The 18,351-nt window shown below is 35.9% G+C and overlaps 2 protein-coding genes across 8 annotated transcripts in view; one reads left to right on the top strand and one right to left on the bottom strand.

Moving 5' to 3' along the window:
• The window catches only part of LOC124642568 (zinc finger protein rotund), a 38,067-nt gene extending 33,258 nt beyond the window's left edge, over positions 1 to 4,809 (top strand). The window contains exon 3 of the mRNA XM_047181010.1: positions 1,540 to 4,809. Within this exon, the coding sequence (XP_047036966.1) occupies positions 1,540 to 2,553 (1,014 nt within the window). The 3' untranslated portion in view covers positions 2,554 to 4,809. The remainder of the gene's footprint in view (positions 1 to 1,539) is intronic.
• Positions 4,810 to 5,466: 657 nt separating this feature from the next.
• The window catches only part of LOC124642605 (filamin-A), an 82,240-nt gene continuing 69,355 nt past the window's right edge, over positions 5,467 to 18,351 (bottom strand). For all 7 annotated transcript variants that reach the window (XM_047181107.1, XM_047181105.1, XM_047181106.1 and 4 more), the window contains 7 exons: positions 12,750 to 12,940; positions 10,627 to 10,782; positions 9,825 to 9,894; positions 8,952 to 9,070; positions 8,393 to 8,489; positions 7,850 to 8,056; positions 5,467 to 7,447 (listed from right to left, as the gene is read on the bottom strand). In XM_047181107.1, the coding sequence (XP_047037063.1) occupies positions 7,263 to 7,447; positions 7,850 to 8,056; positions 8,393 to 8,489; positions 8,952 to 9,070; positions 9,825 to 9,894; positions 10,627 to 10,782; positions 12,750 to 12,940 (1,025 nt within the window). In that variant the 3' untranslated portion in view covers positions 5,467 to 7,262. The remainder of the gene's footprint in view (positions 7,448 to 7,849; positions 8,057 to 8,392; positions 8,490 to 8,951; positions 9,071 to 9,824; positions 9,895 to 10,626; positions 10,783 to 12,749; positions 12,941 to 18,351) is intronic.

The following is an 18,351-nucleotide window of genomic DNA, read 5'->3' as shown; positions in this document are numbered from 1 at the left end:
TTTGTCACTTTTTCAACAATTGAATTGTCAATTGGGTTTTTATAGCGTTCTCGATTACCTAAGACTAAACTTTAGATTATTGCTTATTGCTTATTGCTAGTAAAATGGACATCTCTATACTACATTTTGAATAAATATCATTCAGGAGTTCTGTTTCATCAAATTCTTTAACCGGCCTTCGAAACGTTCTCATTTTATTCTTCGAAACCAAAATTGTAATTTAGATCAATGTTACAGCATCCTTTATCTGTAACAACCGATTTACCAAACCGACATTCCTAGTTCCACCAATTTAACACAGATTCCTCTCTACGCGATCCTTCACGAAGACCTATTAAAAGTCATCCACCACCTCGAATCTACTGCTTCACAACATTAAGTAGTGCCCCAAACTTTAATTATGTTCCATCTGTGACCAATTGCGTTCGTGTCTCGTACTTCTCGCTAGTCATGCAACGTGCTACCGAACGAATCCGGCCAGTAAAATCAAAAACCACACCTTTATCTTCAAAAGGAACTCTATACAAACCTTATTTAAATCCAAATTCGTCTGCTACATCTATTTTATCAAATACATTCCCTAACGTTCATTGTTAGGCACTACAACCGTCAGTATCGACTGATGGCACTATAGTTTGAGCTTTATTTACTTTGCTATTGAGATCATTATCATTTGATTGCGGATCAGAAGCGCCCGAAGGAACGTGGCTAGCAGCCTCATTGTTAGATGAAAACGATTCTAAGAGATGACGTGTCAGTTTTAAGTTAGAAACTAATTTGGGATATCACAAAGAGTATCAATGGTATACCGAAACACTTTAGTGCGCGAACAGTGCCGCCGAAAGTACCGGCTTTTGTTGGCACGGGTACACAAATACTTATTTAAAATTCAGCCTTTGATCATGTTGATTTGAGTATTGAGTTTGCAGAGACCTAACGTTGACTAGTTTAATTTCATGCCATTTAATTATGGCTTAAGAGCTGAACTAAAATTCATTAGCCACCGAATCTTCACATATCTTGCCTAGCAGCAATTATAAGATATTTTACTCTAAATCTTGATCATGGTACAGGAACGGTAGCTGAGTCAAAGATTCTGATTGCCCAGACGTATATAAGGAAGTCAAAGCGATTACTACGCGTGGAAAACGCCGTGAAGCCGACATCCTGCCTTTATTAAGAGTTGGGCAAATAAAAAAAGACTAAGAATCATTTGTTCCGGCTGCGCGCGGATGTCGTTCAAGGGCGAAATTCACTTTTTGATGATTTCAATGATGTTTACAACGGTGTTTGAAATCATTTGTAAGATTAAGATTGTTTTGACGTTTATTTGTATTGTTAGTTGCATCCAAATCGACTTTTTGTCGTTACTTGTGCAAGTGTTTTACGGATTTAAATTTAACAGTATTTAATGCTAGTTACAATGGATAAACCGAAACTAAACCTTATTGTACTTCATTTCTATACTCAATTAGATACCCTTTATTAAGATTTGTAATTTAATCAGTATAACTAACGGTTTTTTTCTGTTCATTTCAGGTTTTCGGCTCAAAAGCAGACCTGCAGCTGCACACCCAGATTCACCTCCGCGAGGCGAAGCCCTACCGCTGCACGCAGTGTCCGAAAGCCTTCGCCAACTCCTCGTACCTGGCGCAACACTCCCGCATCCACCTGGGCATCAAGCCCTACCGCTGCGAGATCTGTCAGAGGAAGTTCACCCAGCTGTCTCATCTCCAACAGCACATCCGAACACACACCGGAGATAAACCCTATCGTTGCACCCAGATCGGATGTACCAAAGCCTTCTCCCAACTGTCCAACCTCCAAAGCCACAGCCGTTGCCACCAGACAGACAAGCCATTCAAATGCAACTCTTGCTACAAATGCTTCACCCACGAGAAGGACCTCCTCGAACACATCCCTAAACACAAAGAATCCAAACACTTGAAGACACATATATGCCAGTATTGTGGCAAGAGTTATACGCAGGAGACGTATTTAAGTAAACACATGAATAAGCATGCGGAGAGGGCTGATAAGCGGCCGCCGATATCTGCTTTAGGTTTGAGTGGATTGAATAGATCTTTAGGAGCAGCCGCGCCTACCGCTGCGCCTTTTGGAGACCATCCTTACTGGCCTAAGGTGAGCCCAGACTCAGCGGCGCACATGTCTGATGAAGGAGGTTACCATCAGCAGCGGGAAAGCGATGAGCATCACGAGCAGCAGCTTCAGCAGCAACGAGCTCTGTTTGCTCAGCATGAGAGCCAGGACGACCGCATCCAGCCCCCCGTGTCGTCCGCGGCGAACTCTGCGTTTACGCCAATCAACTCAATGGCTCCTCACCTCAACGGGCTGTCGCACCACAGCGCCCTGCCCACGCGGCCGTATCTCTACGACCCCCTCCACTTCCAGCAAGGCAAGCAGCAGCCCAACTCCTTCCCCAACCAGCTGATATCCCTGCATCAGATCAGGAACTACGCTCACCAGCCCTCGGCCCTGCTGCCCGCGGAGCACATCCTGCCGCATGCGCTATCGCACAAGGATAAGCAGTAACTTACCGTAGGTACATTCACTATAGTATGTACTTATGATGGTATTACTAGTTGTATAATTAACGAAATATTAAATAAAAAAATATTTAGAATCTCGCTCTCGAAGACAGTGGTATTACGGTTTTATCGTTAGAGAAACAAATTCATGTTTTTAGAAATAAAATTGTATGGATACTCGGAATTTTGTGAGTAGATGACAAAATTTTATGGGTATGAATGTGATTTCGGATTTTATTTTCCAATTTACGGATTATTGATTAGTTTTTTGTTTAACGGTTGTTCGTTTTACCCAGTTGATCCGGGGGTTTGATCGTCAATTAGGGCTGATTGAAATTATTATTCTATAGGATGCTGAATTGGTTTGGAGATAAAAGACTTGAGAAATAACGATTCGTATTGAATTGAATTTTTATATTTGTGATATGGTTGTAGATATGAAAAATATTATACCCGAAGTATATATTGATGTATTATATAGGTTTTTGATGTTTTTATTGGTTCGTCTTTGTTCAAATATTTTCAGCACTTTACAATTAATTATCGATCAAACATTCGTAGCAACTCGGACGCATGTTAATTTCACTGATTAAGGAAAAACTAATCTTTAATACGGCTAAATCTTAGAGGAGTCATATTAGACATCTTTTTTATATTTTCTTTTATCTGTAATCAAAGCATAATGTTCTATCGATGCATAACACAAACCCAGTGATTTATTTTATTGTTAACTAATTGATACGAAAAACACAGTTAAAATAAGTTCAACGACAGTCTCTTTTTACTGAAAAGTTGTATCTCAACATACACAGTTTAATTTTCAGTGCAACTTTTTATTTGTAACATTAAATTTCTTAGAGTGAGACTGCATTGGAATCTACATAATCGAAATAATTTATTCACAACTAACATAATAAGTAATAAATAAAACATGTTTTTAATCAAAAAGTTCCTGATAACAACAAGTATTTGTAAAACAAAAGTGACTCGAATAACTTCCACAGAATTATATCGTTCTTCACTTTCACTTCAGTTGCATTTTTATAATATTCATTAAGAATTAATAAATAGATCTCTTTAATCATCACATTTGCACTCAGTTCCTATTTAGATCATATTATGTATTTTTTTTAGCTTTATCTATTGTACAACCTATCATTTTTAGTATTCTTTACATTTATTTTTCCAAATTTAGAAAATGTATTCTTCCTGCATTTTAAAATGTTTTAACGAACAAAAATTAAGTTAATTATTAATAAGCCTTCGGGTCGAATATATTTTCTATCGTTAAAAATATTCCCCATGTGTATAATACATTTATGAGTGGCCAAATCGCTTCTTTACGTCACACAATGAAAGGTGCACTTTTTGTAAATATTTTGTAAATACGAATACGATTTTTTGAGAAAAAAATCCTTGAAATTTATTGAAGAAAGTTTTTTTGTTTTACTTTATAATATCTAAAAGTGCTTATGCTCAATTATATTAGCCTTAAGAACTCAAGGGTAGTGGCGTACATTCGGAATTGTAAAGTATTCCTATTTTCCGTACTTAATAGGCCCTTCGTACATCGATTTTTTAGACTAGTTTCATGTATACGAACACAGGAACTGTTGATTTGTTTTAATTTTTTCGAACGAATCAGCGTTAGTAGGTAAAATTAATAAAAAAATGTGATAGGAGATGGAATGGGGAAGAGTGACTATTTTTGGAGGAATGTCTATTTTCCTTCTAAATTAATTTGCTATTGATCTTTTTAGTTATAAAAAAAATGTTAGGTTGTGGTTATTCGTTAGGGGTCTGCAGGGCAAGATGGCCGTCTGTCTGTCTGTCACAAATTAGCCAAATCTTTATTTTTTCTTGTACAAATATGTTTTTTTCGTTAATGTTAAATAACGGCAATAAGTATTTCTTCCGATCATTTGTTGTTAAGTAAGCACTATTGTATATTAACTGTATCATGACAATGAGCCAAGAGTTATACCTAATTTTTCGAACTTTGGATTTAAGGGAATAAAAATCGCCAATATCTCTCTATTGTAAGTAGAAATGTGATATTGTAATTTGATTTTTTTAAGTTAAGTGTAAACTTATTATTATGAATACGATATTTTTGTAAGTAATTTTTTTTTTCGTTTTATGTTAGTTTTCGCTTTTTCTAGCGTTCTCGTTTTAAGATTTATAGATGAAAATGAACGAAAATCATTTTTTGTTACTTAAAATTGATTAAAAATTAATTACAACTATGCCAAGAATTATATTTGTGTCTTTTTTTTTATAAATCCTCTAACCATGACATAATTTGCCTTATAATGAAGGCTTGCTGATCATTGAAAATACACATTACAAAAAAATATTGTGACGGCTACTGATTTGTCACCTAGTGATATAAGGGTTCGATTCCCATCATTAGCTTTGGCGAAGCTATTATTTGAATACTTTAAGTCGCAAAGAAAAGGAAATTACATAGTATTGAATGGATCTTTGGAGAAAATCTCGTTTTGAAACATTGGAAGGAAATGTAAGTATGTATGTATCGTAAGTATTACGTAGTAAGTAATACAAACGCAGGCACTACCGAGGCATCATAACATTGAACTCTTAAACCACAGCAGGCATATTTTACACCAATCTATACTAATATTATAAAGCTGAAGAGTTTGTTTGTTTGAACGCGCTAATCTCAGGAACTTCTGGTCCGATTTGAAAAATTCTTTCAGTGTTAGATAGCCCATTTATCGAGGAAGGCTATAGGCTACTTTTTATCCGGATTCGTGCAGAGGTTTCCACGAGATGCGGGTGAAACCGCTGGCAGAAGCTAGTAGTTAATATCATACTTAAAAATAAAACAAAGTCCCTTAGGAAAACTTCAGCTGCTGTCGGGGAGAAAACAGAAAAATAAGAAATAAAACAAGTCTTAGAACTTTCCTCTTTTTATTTAGTTAACAGTCGCAAAATACATTTAATAATTAAACACTTAAAATAGGTATTTACAAATAAGGGATCATACTACCTACGTAGGCAAAGTCCATACACAAACCATACAAAAAATTGAAAGCAATACATAATACTTATATGAGAAGGCTGAGACATAATAAACTAATCAAACTTTTTGTAGAAATTCAAAAAAAATAAAATATCTACCAAAAGCTTGAGGCCAACAATTACTAGCGAATTCCAAAAAAAATCCTCTAACAATTGAAAAACTTTTAATAAAAAAAGACGTAGAGGAATTTTTAAAAAATAAAATAAACAATAAAATTCGCTAAAATTATTGGCAAGAAAATTGTGTCTCGCAAAACTTATAAAATAAAGGGAATATTTTTGAGTTAATACTTTATATGTATTGTCATTTAGTCGCCCTAAATACTAAACGAGAAACATATAAAATTGGCCAGAATACTGTAATACGACAACTTGAAATAATAACTTTTATTTGTCGAAGTTATTAAGCAAACAAAAATAACTTCGACAAACACAAGAAATATTTCAGTGTCAACTGTCAGTATAAAATATCGATAGAAAAATTGCAACACTATATAATGAAATTCAGTCTGAGCAAAATATAGACGCGACACGACGCAGGTTTTAGAAAAAATAAAACAATTTTTGAATGGAGTTACACAAATACGCCTACCACTTCTAAATAAGCAAATAAAAAATAAACAAAAATAACTCCGTTTGTAAAAACAAAACAAAGTAAAGAAATAAGATCACAATAATCTATCGACATTACAAACGACAATTCGACATTGTTGTCGCAAAACAAAAACAAAGAATTTATGTTTTTTTTATTATTTATTTAAGTACGTATATCTTAAATGGTTAGAATTTCTGAAAATGCTTAAATGTAATAGGAAATTGCGATGACAAACTTGATGAATTTAAATAAATTACATATAGTGAAGGATCAAGAAAAACACAGAACGGATACAGAAAAGGTTTAGACTAACAACAAAATGTGTCTAATCTGTGAAATTTTCACTGAGATCATCCCACAATTTGGTGATTGACACTGAAAATATAATCAAATGGCTAGTTGGTAAGGTCCAGATTGGATACTGGTATTAATATCTTCAGGGACCAAAAGTATAATGGATTGAATAAACCAGCTAATGTTGATAGAATTATAGTTAATTTTAATCGTTCAGTTGATAATAAAACAGAATTCATGATCACCACACCACAAGATGAAAACAGCCAAAAAGCCACAATATTTAAGAGATCAATCAAAGAAGATGGATAAAGAAACCTTTTCGTTATCCTTCAGTATAATCAAGCTTTTGATGATAAAATATATAAAACTTAAAACATATTTAGATATAGCTAAGAAATAATAACTCATAAGGAGTTCACAATTATTAATAATATTTTTGTCTTTATTGCTTATAGTCCGTACTTTGATTCTTTTATTTACGTTTTTACCAGAGCATTCTACTCATCAAAAATATAATACTTCTTTCTCTATAGTTAATTTAATCGATGCATAATCAAAGTCTATATCTCAATATGTTTTAAGGAAATAACTTATTCAACTAACTATGATTGCGCATACAGAAAATTCAAAATTTTGATAACCTTACCAAGAATTACTGTCGCTGAGAAATGTACATCGATACAGACGAAGATTTTTGATTAGACAAAGAACTAGGTGGAGTGACAGATCCAAAATTAGATACAGAAACTATATTCGCAACCATCTCCTTTCATCCCTTAAACCTCAACCTTGTAGGGGGATCCGGGAATATGTTCATCTCCCCACTTGACGATGACGATGTAATCTCCCCTGTCTCTGACGACGTACCAGCATTCATAGTTGTTCTTACCTTTATGCTTGAGCTGGACCTCGTCACAGGGACCCTTGGGGCCATAGATACCGACGTAGAGGATGTTGTTACCTGGGTAAAAATAAATAATGGTTATAAATGAGGAGTTTAAGAATAATGTCGTGAATCAGATTAATTGCATTGCTACACGGTGAAGCTTGTTCAACAAAGTCAGTTATTTCCATAACTTGGATAATGGATGTCAGATAGACAAGGAAAGCTATGATTATGAAGATAGTTCCCCCCGAAAACCGTTTAACCCTATAAAACCACGCTGAACTAAAAGCATTTGCGTTTTCTATGTCTGTAACTTGATAGGCAGTCATGAAAGATACGTTAGATCACGTTAGGAGACGATTTTTACCTAATAGTATATCAACAACCGGTTTACGACCAAAGTTACATCTTAACTGAAATCTAAATCTAACATGGGCTAATCACAATGATAATAACTTGACAGAAGTAGCAACTTACCAGCATCACCAGCATGAACGGTAAACTGGTTGTGCTTATTCAGATATGCCTTCTTCAGACCCATGCCCTTGCTGGTCACCTTCGTAGCATCAGACTTGAAGGCTGGCAGTACTGGACCCTGCTTCTGCATGGACTTGGCCACCTTCTGAACTGTTTCTACTGTCACTGATGATGTTTCTTGGGCTCCGATTTCTGCTAGGTTTGCACCTGAGGACGGAATTAGGGTTTGTATGAAAAAGGTGAGGTGATGGGAAGGTGAAATTAAAATAGATGTACAAACTTTGAGAAATCATTCGGACTCCCGAAATAAAGGCAATGCTAAAAATAAAAAAAAATCTCTTTACATATTATCTACTAACGATGTAAAATCTACAGATAATGAAAATGTACTAAAAATATTCTTAGCAGTGTTTTGGTGCTTAGATATATAAAAAAAAAACTTTTGATTGAAAAAATACATACTAGCTAAAACTAAATACATATATATATATCAAGTAATCTGTGAGTATACAGATATAGGGATGTTTTCTCGATAAGACTTACCAGTAGCTTCGATCTTGAACGGAGAGCCGACGATGTGAGCACCGTTGTACTTTATGCTCATGTAGTAGAAGCCGGGGGCAAGAGGCGTGTATCGCACCTACACAAAAATAATCCTTATTAGTTAAGAAACAGTGAAGTTATGTGAATTATGTGAAAAACTTATTTCTATTTTGCCCCAAGATTTGCAACATTACACATTTACAGAGTTAAAATATTAGTAATCCCTCAAGCAGTCTCATTTGAAATGAAGTTTTAACCTCCGACACAAAAAGAGTGGTGTTTTAAGTTTACTTCTGTGTGTCTGTCCGTATACTACCTACTGTCTTATTTCTTTTAAAAACGAATGCTGGTATTCCAGCGGTGGTCTTAGACATTTATAACCAATATCTACTAATTCGTTTTATAAATAGTTATTACTTATTTTGGCAATAACTTTTTATTAAAGGTTTTCGATTTCTATTTTTATTTGTAAGTGTGGAAATTGAGTACTGATACTAAGAAGTTACTACGCTATTCATACACTGTCTAGACTGGATAAAATCTCATAGGATAGAATTACCTTGTAACCCTCGTCGACGTCTGTGCAGTCCATGGCGACCCTGGAAGGTCCGTCCATGGTGACAGCCAGTAGACCAACGCCAGCATTGCAGGTGTCAATAATAAGGTCTGTCTTCACACCTAGAGAATGAAGATAAAAAAGTAAGTATCTAAGTTCACATCATCATCCTCCGAGCCTTTTTCCCAATCATGTTGAGGTCGGCTTCCAGTCTAACCGGATTCAGCTGAGTACCAGTGCTTTACAAGAAGCGACTGCCTATCTGACCTCCTCAACCCAGTCACCCGGGCAACCCGATACCCCTTGGTTAGACTGGTGTCAGACTTACTGGCTACTGACTACCCGTAACGACTGCCAAGGATGTTCAATGACAGCCGGGACCTACAGTTTAACGTGCCATCCGAAACACAGTCAATGGTGTCTAAGATATACTTAGAAAGTACATACAAACTTAGAAAAGTTGCATTGGTACTTGCCTGACCTGGGATCGAACCCGCGCCCTCATACTTGAGAGGTTGGTCCTTTACCCACTAGGCCACCACGACATAAGTATCTAAGTTCACAATGTATATAAAATCACAACTGAGTGTCCTCTATCATTTCTTTCGTCCAGCAGCATGTAAATTAACAAAAAATCACAAAGTACGCGCTATTTTAGAATGTACCTATTTAATACTCTTAAATATCTTACTCGAGGACTAAGTAGCTAAAAAGTCTGTAATAAAGTTAAAGAGTATCTTTGCTTGCTTGAAGGCGCTAATCCTTGGAACCGATTGGAATAAATGATCTCATTGTTAGTGGCCCATTTATCGAGAAAATATTAATTGTGGATGCGTGAAGTAGTTTCTAGTTAAGTTAGTATCGTTATGAACTTACCAGTCTTTACGGATCCCAAACCAGGACCGTGAGCGTGGACTGCCGCGGGGTCAGCATCATCCTTTCCAACCTGAACAAAAAGTTGTCAAATTATGTAAAATAAATAAGGACAGACGACCTTATAAAGGTCGCCGGAAGACGCTGGATGCAGATCGCCTCCAACAGGTATCTGTGGAGATCTAAGGGGGAGGCCTATGTTCAGCAGTGGACGTCCTATGGCTGAGATAATGATGATGATGATGAAATAAAGTTTATCACAAGAAGATGATAATAAGAGTAAGATGTTTAGTTAAAATCAGATACCATGAGGGTCCTGTAAGGGTAGATGTAAGGTTGTGTGTATAAATAAATAAATAAAAGTATTAGCTGTAGCTTTGCAAAAGAGAATAGGCACAAAATGAATACGGGTTATATCAGGAATCAGTGGTGCCATCTATATTTCTGAACGAGAACTTTATGAAGTAGTCCGATGTAAAGTAGGCCAAAAATATTCCAATATACTATATATTGCAAATGCCTTTTTCTACTAAAAAATATTGTTTTATGGTATATTAGGAAAAACTTATTACTTAAATATAATATAGACTCGAAATCCTTTTAGTTTGGTAAATAGCTAAGACTTTTAAATCTCAAAATTCTTTAAAGAATTTTACTTGTTACGGTCCATATTTTTGATGATTGCATTAAGCAGTAAAGTACTCTGTATGTTAATATTGCGACAATTATTTATATTTTCAACCGATATCCCAATAAAGAGGAGGTTCTCAATTCAGACTAAGTATATATTTATGTTTATACAAACCTTAATCCTCAAAGGAGAAGCCGGAATATGGACACCATTGAATTTGACGTTGATGTTGTGTACTCCATTCTCCCTTGGCATGAACCTGATACTGTACTGGTCTCCATCGATGTTCTGGATGAAGCAGTCGTCAGTCTTGCCTGACGGGGAGATTACCTGGACAAAAAACATAAGTATTTTAGGTATTAGGGTAGGTTCATATCTGACGGAACATACGTCGCGTATTTTCGGTCGCGTAACGCCAAAACAGACAAATATACGATAAAACATTCAATCATTCACACCTAACCGATGATGCGTTAGTACGTCAATCATACATTTACGATACGCTCGACGCATTTTCCGTCAGATATGAACCGACCCTTATGAATAATTATATTAGAAAATAGCTGACCCGGCGAACTTCGTACCGCCTAATTATTGGAGGCATATTTATAATTTTTGCAATTTTTCCTTATTTGCTCACCGTTTAGTTAGACCTACCCTGGACTACGACAAACATTTTAAAACCAAAATCAGCTCAATCGGCCCAGCCGTTCTAGAGTTTTAATCAGACTAACGAACAACAATTCATTTTTATTTATATAGAAGATAAGCTGAAGGTCAATAGTAGGTACAGAGATACATACCGGGTTTTTTTGGTGTGAAAAACCGACTAGGCAAAATTATTTCAATGTTAATAAATGCTAGATAGAAGAAAACCACAGGCTTCATTTTAGCCGACTGCCCGAAGTAGCTTCCACGGACGCGGGTAAACCCGATGGGGAAACCTAATCATATTTTGTGTTTTCACAGATTAGCTACGCATTTCAATATTACTGGATGACATGATGCATCCTAAGTTCATCTACATCTCTAAAAAAGTGGCAAAAGTACAAAGCACCAAAATCATCAAAAGCCCATTTTTTTCCACTATACACCCATCTCAAGGCAAACTTGCTCACCCCATATTAATTTTTATGGCACAACTTGGCATAAGGTGGCATAATATTCATCCTAACACACTGTTATAAAATATTAGTGCGAACATGATTTATTTCTCAGCAACGCGGTCACGTGCGGTCAGTTCGTTTTATTACATTTTTTTGTCCACCAAAATTTGGGGTTAGACACACTGTGCAGGAATATATTGTTTTAGTTGTGTTTGGTGGCGAAAATTGTAACACTTTTTTTTCTGAATTTTGGACAGTGTTTTGGTAGTTTTATGGATGTAAAATGAATATAAATATTAGCAAACTTTTGATATGATTTTCATCATCATAACAAGTGTTACAAATAGTAAGTTTTCCAATGAAATAATAACAACGACGGTTAATATCTACACCCGATGTTCATTCGTAACTGTAATAATCATTGGTTATGTGTAGATATCTCCACAAATACAATAGAACCAACCACAGCATAAATTCACAAACTTAAACCCACCAAAACCAAAAACACGCACAGTGTGCCAAATCCACGCAACGGTTGCCAAAAAAAAATCTCTGTAAACGCGGAATAAACGCACGTACTGCACAGTGGACCATCGATCATAAATCACGGACACAGACGGACATCGCCGTCATGTTCTCACGATAAATCATATTGACCTATGGGTGAACCACTGTGTATATTACAAGACATTGTCTAGTCTTTCATACATTTTTAAATGGTCAAGGGAAGTTGAGATTTTGTATAGGTATCTAATATTTATTGATGGCTTTAAAGGGAGTGATAATAGTGACCGTTACGATATGTTAGCTGAACTTCGGTATTTAACAATTTTAAGCACAAGAAGACTTTTAAAGATAAAGTTAAAAGTACAGAATGAATACTACAAATATAGTTCATAAAATGAAACTTGTGTTGGAATTAATTTTGAAACAATACACATTAGGAATAATAGAAAGAAAGCAATTATAGACTACATATTAAAAAAAAAGGGTAGGTTGAATTCGCTTTTGAGACTGGAGACTGCAGTTGGTCTAGAATAAACCCTTAAGTAAATATTATTGAGATTGGAATGTACTCAGCAGATACCTAGGTCAGGTATTTAGCACTCAAAACAATATCCTGCTAAATATTCAGTCTCCTGCTATTCTAAGTTTATATTAATAAAAGACATCATAGTTTCCCAAACTTACCCTGCCATCCAAGCTACCCTTAGCGCCGTTGAGCCTGATATAGAACTGGGTGGGCTTGTCCACTTGCGCGGAGTCTGGGAACTGGGCAACCTCCAGCAGGTGAGCGTCTCCCACTGCTGGCGAGATGTACACCTTGAAGGGAGAGTCAGGGATGTGCTGCTCGTTGAACTTGAGACCGATGCGGTATTCACCTGGAGAAGAAGTAGATGTTTAGACAGCTGTTAGGTGTAAGGACATTTATCTGATCATGGAAGAGAAAGAAATAGTACCTATCTAATGACAATATCGATAATCATATTTTGACCACTCGATCAAAACGGAAAAAAACAGTAGCGTGAAATAGTACCGTTTTATGACTAATACCTTTAATACAAGATTGTTTTATATTGCGTCTTCATTTATTTTTTCAACCGGAACATCATTCTTATAAATCGACGTGATCACTACATTCGCAAACCTTTCTTCTACTAAAACCGACTAAATTCTAAACCGCCTTTAACCCTCTCAATACCGCGTCACAAAAATCGAACGCCCAAAAAACCGATGCGGAAACGTCCCATAAGAAACGCAGCAAAAAAACCGGAACATCCAATTAACTATCGAAACAAATCGTATTCTAATATGGCCAACCACCCAAAAACACCGACAAATATTATAATAAAATTCGTCGCGGCCTAAAAACCTGACGAAATGGCAAAAAATATCTGTTTTCTGGCAAAAAAATGGCGTACATGTCGGTTTGTATAACGGACTAACGATGCATCCAATAATTCTTGGCGACTGACTTGAGATATTTAAATTTTCTACGTTCGGTTAGGGTTCCTTAAAGATAACTAGCTGATACACCTTGTTTTAGTAAGTGCTACTTTATGCTCCCGAATACAAGTCCTAGTAACTTTACATTTTCAGCTACATTGACTTTTTACTTCTAAATTCTCAGCTGTAAGAATCCGTTCAGCCATTAAAGCGGGATTGTGAAACAAACAGATGCTAATAACCAAACCTACAATATTAGTAAGAGGTAATAGAAGAATTAAGTACCGTAAACAAGGTTTTCAGTAGAAACTGGCTAAAATTAAATTAAGCTATCACAGCCCACCTTCTCGTTTTTAACTAACTTTTATCTAAAAATATACGTACAGAACCATTGAATTCAATATATTTCTTACGCTTTGTTATTGTTTTTCAATATGAACGGAATCTCCGCGGTGGCCATATAGTTGCATCAGATTTATTTACATCCGAAACGGTCGTTTTTCGATAAGGTTTTTACTGATTGGACGAAAAAAAACTGTTCGTAGACTATTTGGGAAACAATCCTTTTGTTTGGGAATTAGTTGGAGGGCTGATTTCACCGTGGAGTTAACATTAACCCATGTAGTTAATTGCTTATAAGTTCTCATGATTAACATTTGTGTGACGTTTTAAAATGCCGTGTCTTTGTTAATTACTGCCATTATCATAATAAGTATGGGTTTTAAGGACATTCCATGTACTTTTAGTACGCTTATTCCCAAAATATTTATATTTTTAAGGGGAGCTTTTAGAGGCACTATTACACACACATTATTTTTTTTGGTCTTCGGTCTACTCCCTCTAGCAAATAGTAGAAATGGCAACCTTTGTATATGCCCTGGCAGTAGACTTGCACTGATGCATATAAGTACAAACTTAAATGTTTTGTTCGTGATCAAGTACATTATAAAACTATAACAATAATCCACAAACCTTCATCCTGTGTTAGCAGCATGAAACAAACAGAACAAAATATACATTTAAACACATTGTAGTAGTCATTATATTGTAAACTGAGATCAACTAACCAATGTTTAGAAAACTCACGTTTAACCAACAGTGCCACCCACCGCCCAGTGGTTCAAATAATGACGTATGCTATGCAAAATAGTAGTATTGACATGTTAAGGGTTCGATGCCCGATCCGTTTCCTCCTGTTTCTTATTAAAGGAGTTTTTGCTTGAACAAAAACTGAATTTTTGCTTTTTGCGGATAAAACTTTTCGCAGGTGGCTTGTGGCGTTACTTGGGTTTATTTTTTAACTAGCTTTCCGCCCGCGGCTTCGCCCGCGTGGAATTCGGTTATATTGCGGTATAAATCACAACTATAAGAAAACTTCTCATTCCCACGGAAAAATCTAAGAAGCGCGATGTAACGCTGGATACGATTAGTTGTTAAACCAAAACTGAATGGTACACTATATTATACATTTTCCCTTGTGGAGCAAAAACATGCAGATTTTGGGCACTGGAAACCCAGGAACACGCTACATAGAGCTGACCATGCGAAAAACAATGTTTTTCTAAGTGTACTCCAGCAACCCTTAGAGTTTGGCCTTGTGCTTTATTAATGGTCATTGCAAATGAAACCCTTATAGGAAATTGTAGTCTTTTAAATTGAAATGGGAGGTCTGTTGGAATTGGGTTAGCAGCGGTGAGGGAGTGTCAGACTCTTACCGACTAAAATCGTCGTGTTCCGTTCTAGGCCTTTTATATACCAGGGCCGCGGTATCTCTTTCGAACAACCCGCAGCCCCGGCTGGCCCTGGCCCTACTGGGCCCCACTGATTTCAAAACACCTTAAGACTAAAGCTTTGGTTTCCTAGGAAAGCGGTGCCGTCATATAGCGGCCGTAATACAGCGGTGAATGACGTCACCAGAACGTTGTCTATGTAAACAAAATGGGGCGGTTTCCTAGAGAGCGGTAACTGACGCCGTAACTTCAAAAAGCGGTGCCGCCATTTGCATGACGGCCGTCTTGACGGTGTCAGATAGTTTGGTGAACGTTTTATTGAAAGCGGTGAAACTTTTTTAATACGTATTTGTGTTTTTTTTTTCGTAACAACGTCAAAAATTTGTTACAACTCTTGGAGCAGCGAGGTCGACGAAATTTTAATAGATTTCGTTCGTAACCACGAAGCAATATATAATATAAAAAGTAAAGATTATAGAAAAAGTCAACTAAAACAGAATTGGTGTCGTGAAATTTGAGAAATATTAAATAAAACAGGTTAGTAAGTATGATACAACTAACAAAAAGTTTATGACGGTGTGTTAAAACGGCGGTGGAACTTTCCACATGTCATCACCGTAAAGACGACCGTCTATTTGCGTCCGTAATATGACGGTCGCTATATGACGGCACCGCTTTCCTAGGAAACCCAAGCTTTATTCGCGGCGAACCTTAACACCGCGATACAGAAAAGCACAACGCCATCTATCGAGCTATCGGGAAGCTCGCGATTGAACAATGAGCTACAGGTTAAAGCGCGAGATACCATTGCACTTCTTACGTATTTTAAAAACACATCGTTACCACGTTTTAAAAACACCCAGCGCCATCTATCGCATACCTCAAGAACTAAATAACTTAACTAATACTTATACCAATTAGTAATTCGTTGAATTATAGTTATTTCAGGATAAGTAGATGTAAAAAAAACAGTTAAGACGATAAAACAAATTGTACGTCATCCCTCGGGAATTCCTCATTTTGGAGGATTCATTATCGTATCATTTAGCTTCTAAATTTATATGTTCATATTCGTTTGCAATATATAAGTAGATGTAAAAAAAAACAGTTTAGACGATTAAACAAATTGTACATCATCCCTCGGGAATTCCTCATTTTCGGGGATTCATTATCGTATCATTTAGCTTCTAAATTTACATGTTTATATTCGTTTGCAATATATTACCTTGTTTTAAACGACACACAGCGCCATCTACAATCCATCCATCAAGCAAACAATATTTTTGTTTTCCCTCGGGAATATCTATTTTTTCGGGATAAAAAGTACCCTATTATTTAATCCGGACTTCTAACTTTACGTCTGCAAAATTTCAAAGCAATCGGTTCAGTAGTTACGGCGTGAAAGCGGAACAAACAAACAAACAAACAAACAAACTCACTTTCCGATTTATAATATTAGTAAGGATACAAAAAGGGGAATTATGTCACCATTGTTGCGGTTAGAAGTCTTTTGCGAAAAATTTTTTTTTTTTCATTGTTCGATTGGCAAATAGCCAGACTAAAATTAAATGACATGGGCTATGGACTCGTGATTGATATAATGTTTTTTTTATTGAACCGAAGTTTCTTCAAAAAGTTTATGTAGGTGTTAAAGTATACTCATTCGTTATATTGTAACTACTGAGGTATATAACTTATCAGACCGTCGCATGACTACAATATCAGCGCTTAGTTACGTAATAATAGACATTTATTTAGGCACCATAAGTAGTAGTCATCTTATCAATGCCGATGTCGAAAAAACTATCAGAGGAGCTTGTTGGCAAGCCAGTCCACTTTTGTAGAAGAAAAGTAGATACCAATTTCAATCAAACGAAATCATTCAGCTACTCCTATTAAACTTATAAGGAAATGCCTAGCCAGATAAAGACATAACACAAAGCAAACATGGAAGTCACGTCAGCTGCGTTTAATGACGTTTTAAGTGAAGCTAAAAGGGGAAGGGCAACATATTTGTATTGCAAATGTCATATTAGCATACTGCATTAATAATGAACTCGTAACGTTAATTGCTAAGAGATTAGAAGATTATGCCGTTTTAATTAGCCGGCTATAATTTGTTGGTGATAGGTTGCAATTAAAGATTAGGTTAAGAAAGCTCTTTGATACGATATCCGGCGTTTTAAATACAGTATCTAACATTTGATTCCTATTTTTTTGCATAGGGATTTTTCTCCTAATAGGTGAACCTGCTTAAAGCCCGTTGATGTAAGACTTAACCCGTTTCCAAAATATTCATGGAAAAGTGTGGCACTAGATTGAATTTTAGCCAAAAAATGACAAATCTGTAAACGTGATATTGATATTAGATATCATCAATGTAAGTTGAACCCAAGAAACCTCGGTGATGACATCAAAAATATCAATTTTATTCAAAACTAAAACCATAACTAAACCTACAAACAAGAATTGCGTCATCGCGAAACTTTTAAACTTTCTAGCCATCCAAAACTGCCCAGTGCTCTTAACTCTGGTCAAAAACTCGTCCTAAAGAATCAAAAGTTACATTCCGTCAAAACGCGTCCAACGTTTTGTACGTTTTAAAAACGTTTTTTTCCTAAACGATTATTACCATCGAGCGGTCAATTAAAATGGCTGCAACACACCACTGCCGTGGAATGCAGGCTCCAACTGAATTTGTCCCGTATTCTATTGTATTCTGTGACACAAAAAAAATGGCGAATCTCCCCGACAAAGAAGCGGTCCCTTTTTGTCTCAAGATACTTCATAAGTGTATCGCGATTAGAAAATTTTGAACAATTCCAAAATAATAATGACTTAAGTTTTGTTAGGCGACAGTTATTTTGTGATTGGTTATTTTTTTGGACGGCAGACGTTCGTGTTTTGCCCACTGTTATGTTATTGAAAATTATTTTGGTATTTCATGCGCAGAATGGATCTTTTTACTGAATTAATAAGCAAGTTTTGAAAGCTATTGTTTTCAATTACTAATAATGTCATTTTTATAATGAGCTTATTGTTACTGTTATGGGAATTTTCTTTTCAACATTTAGATTATTTTAAACAGTCTCACAACTTTAACAAGAGATGTAATT

This window comes from Helicoverpa zea, chromosome 25 (assembly GCF_022581195.2).
Source record: "Helicoverpa zea isolate HzStark_Cry1AcR chromosome 25, ilHelZeax1.1, whole genome shotgun sequence".
Lineage (NCBI taxonomy): Eukaryota > Metazoa > Arthropoda > Insecta > Lepidoptera > Noctuidae > Helicoverpa > Helicoverpa zea.
The sequence above is the reverse complement of the archived record's forward strand: the minus strand, read 5'-3'. Positions and strand labels throughout refer to the sequence as shown.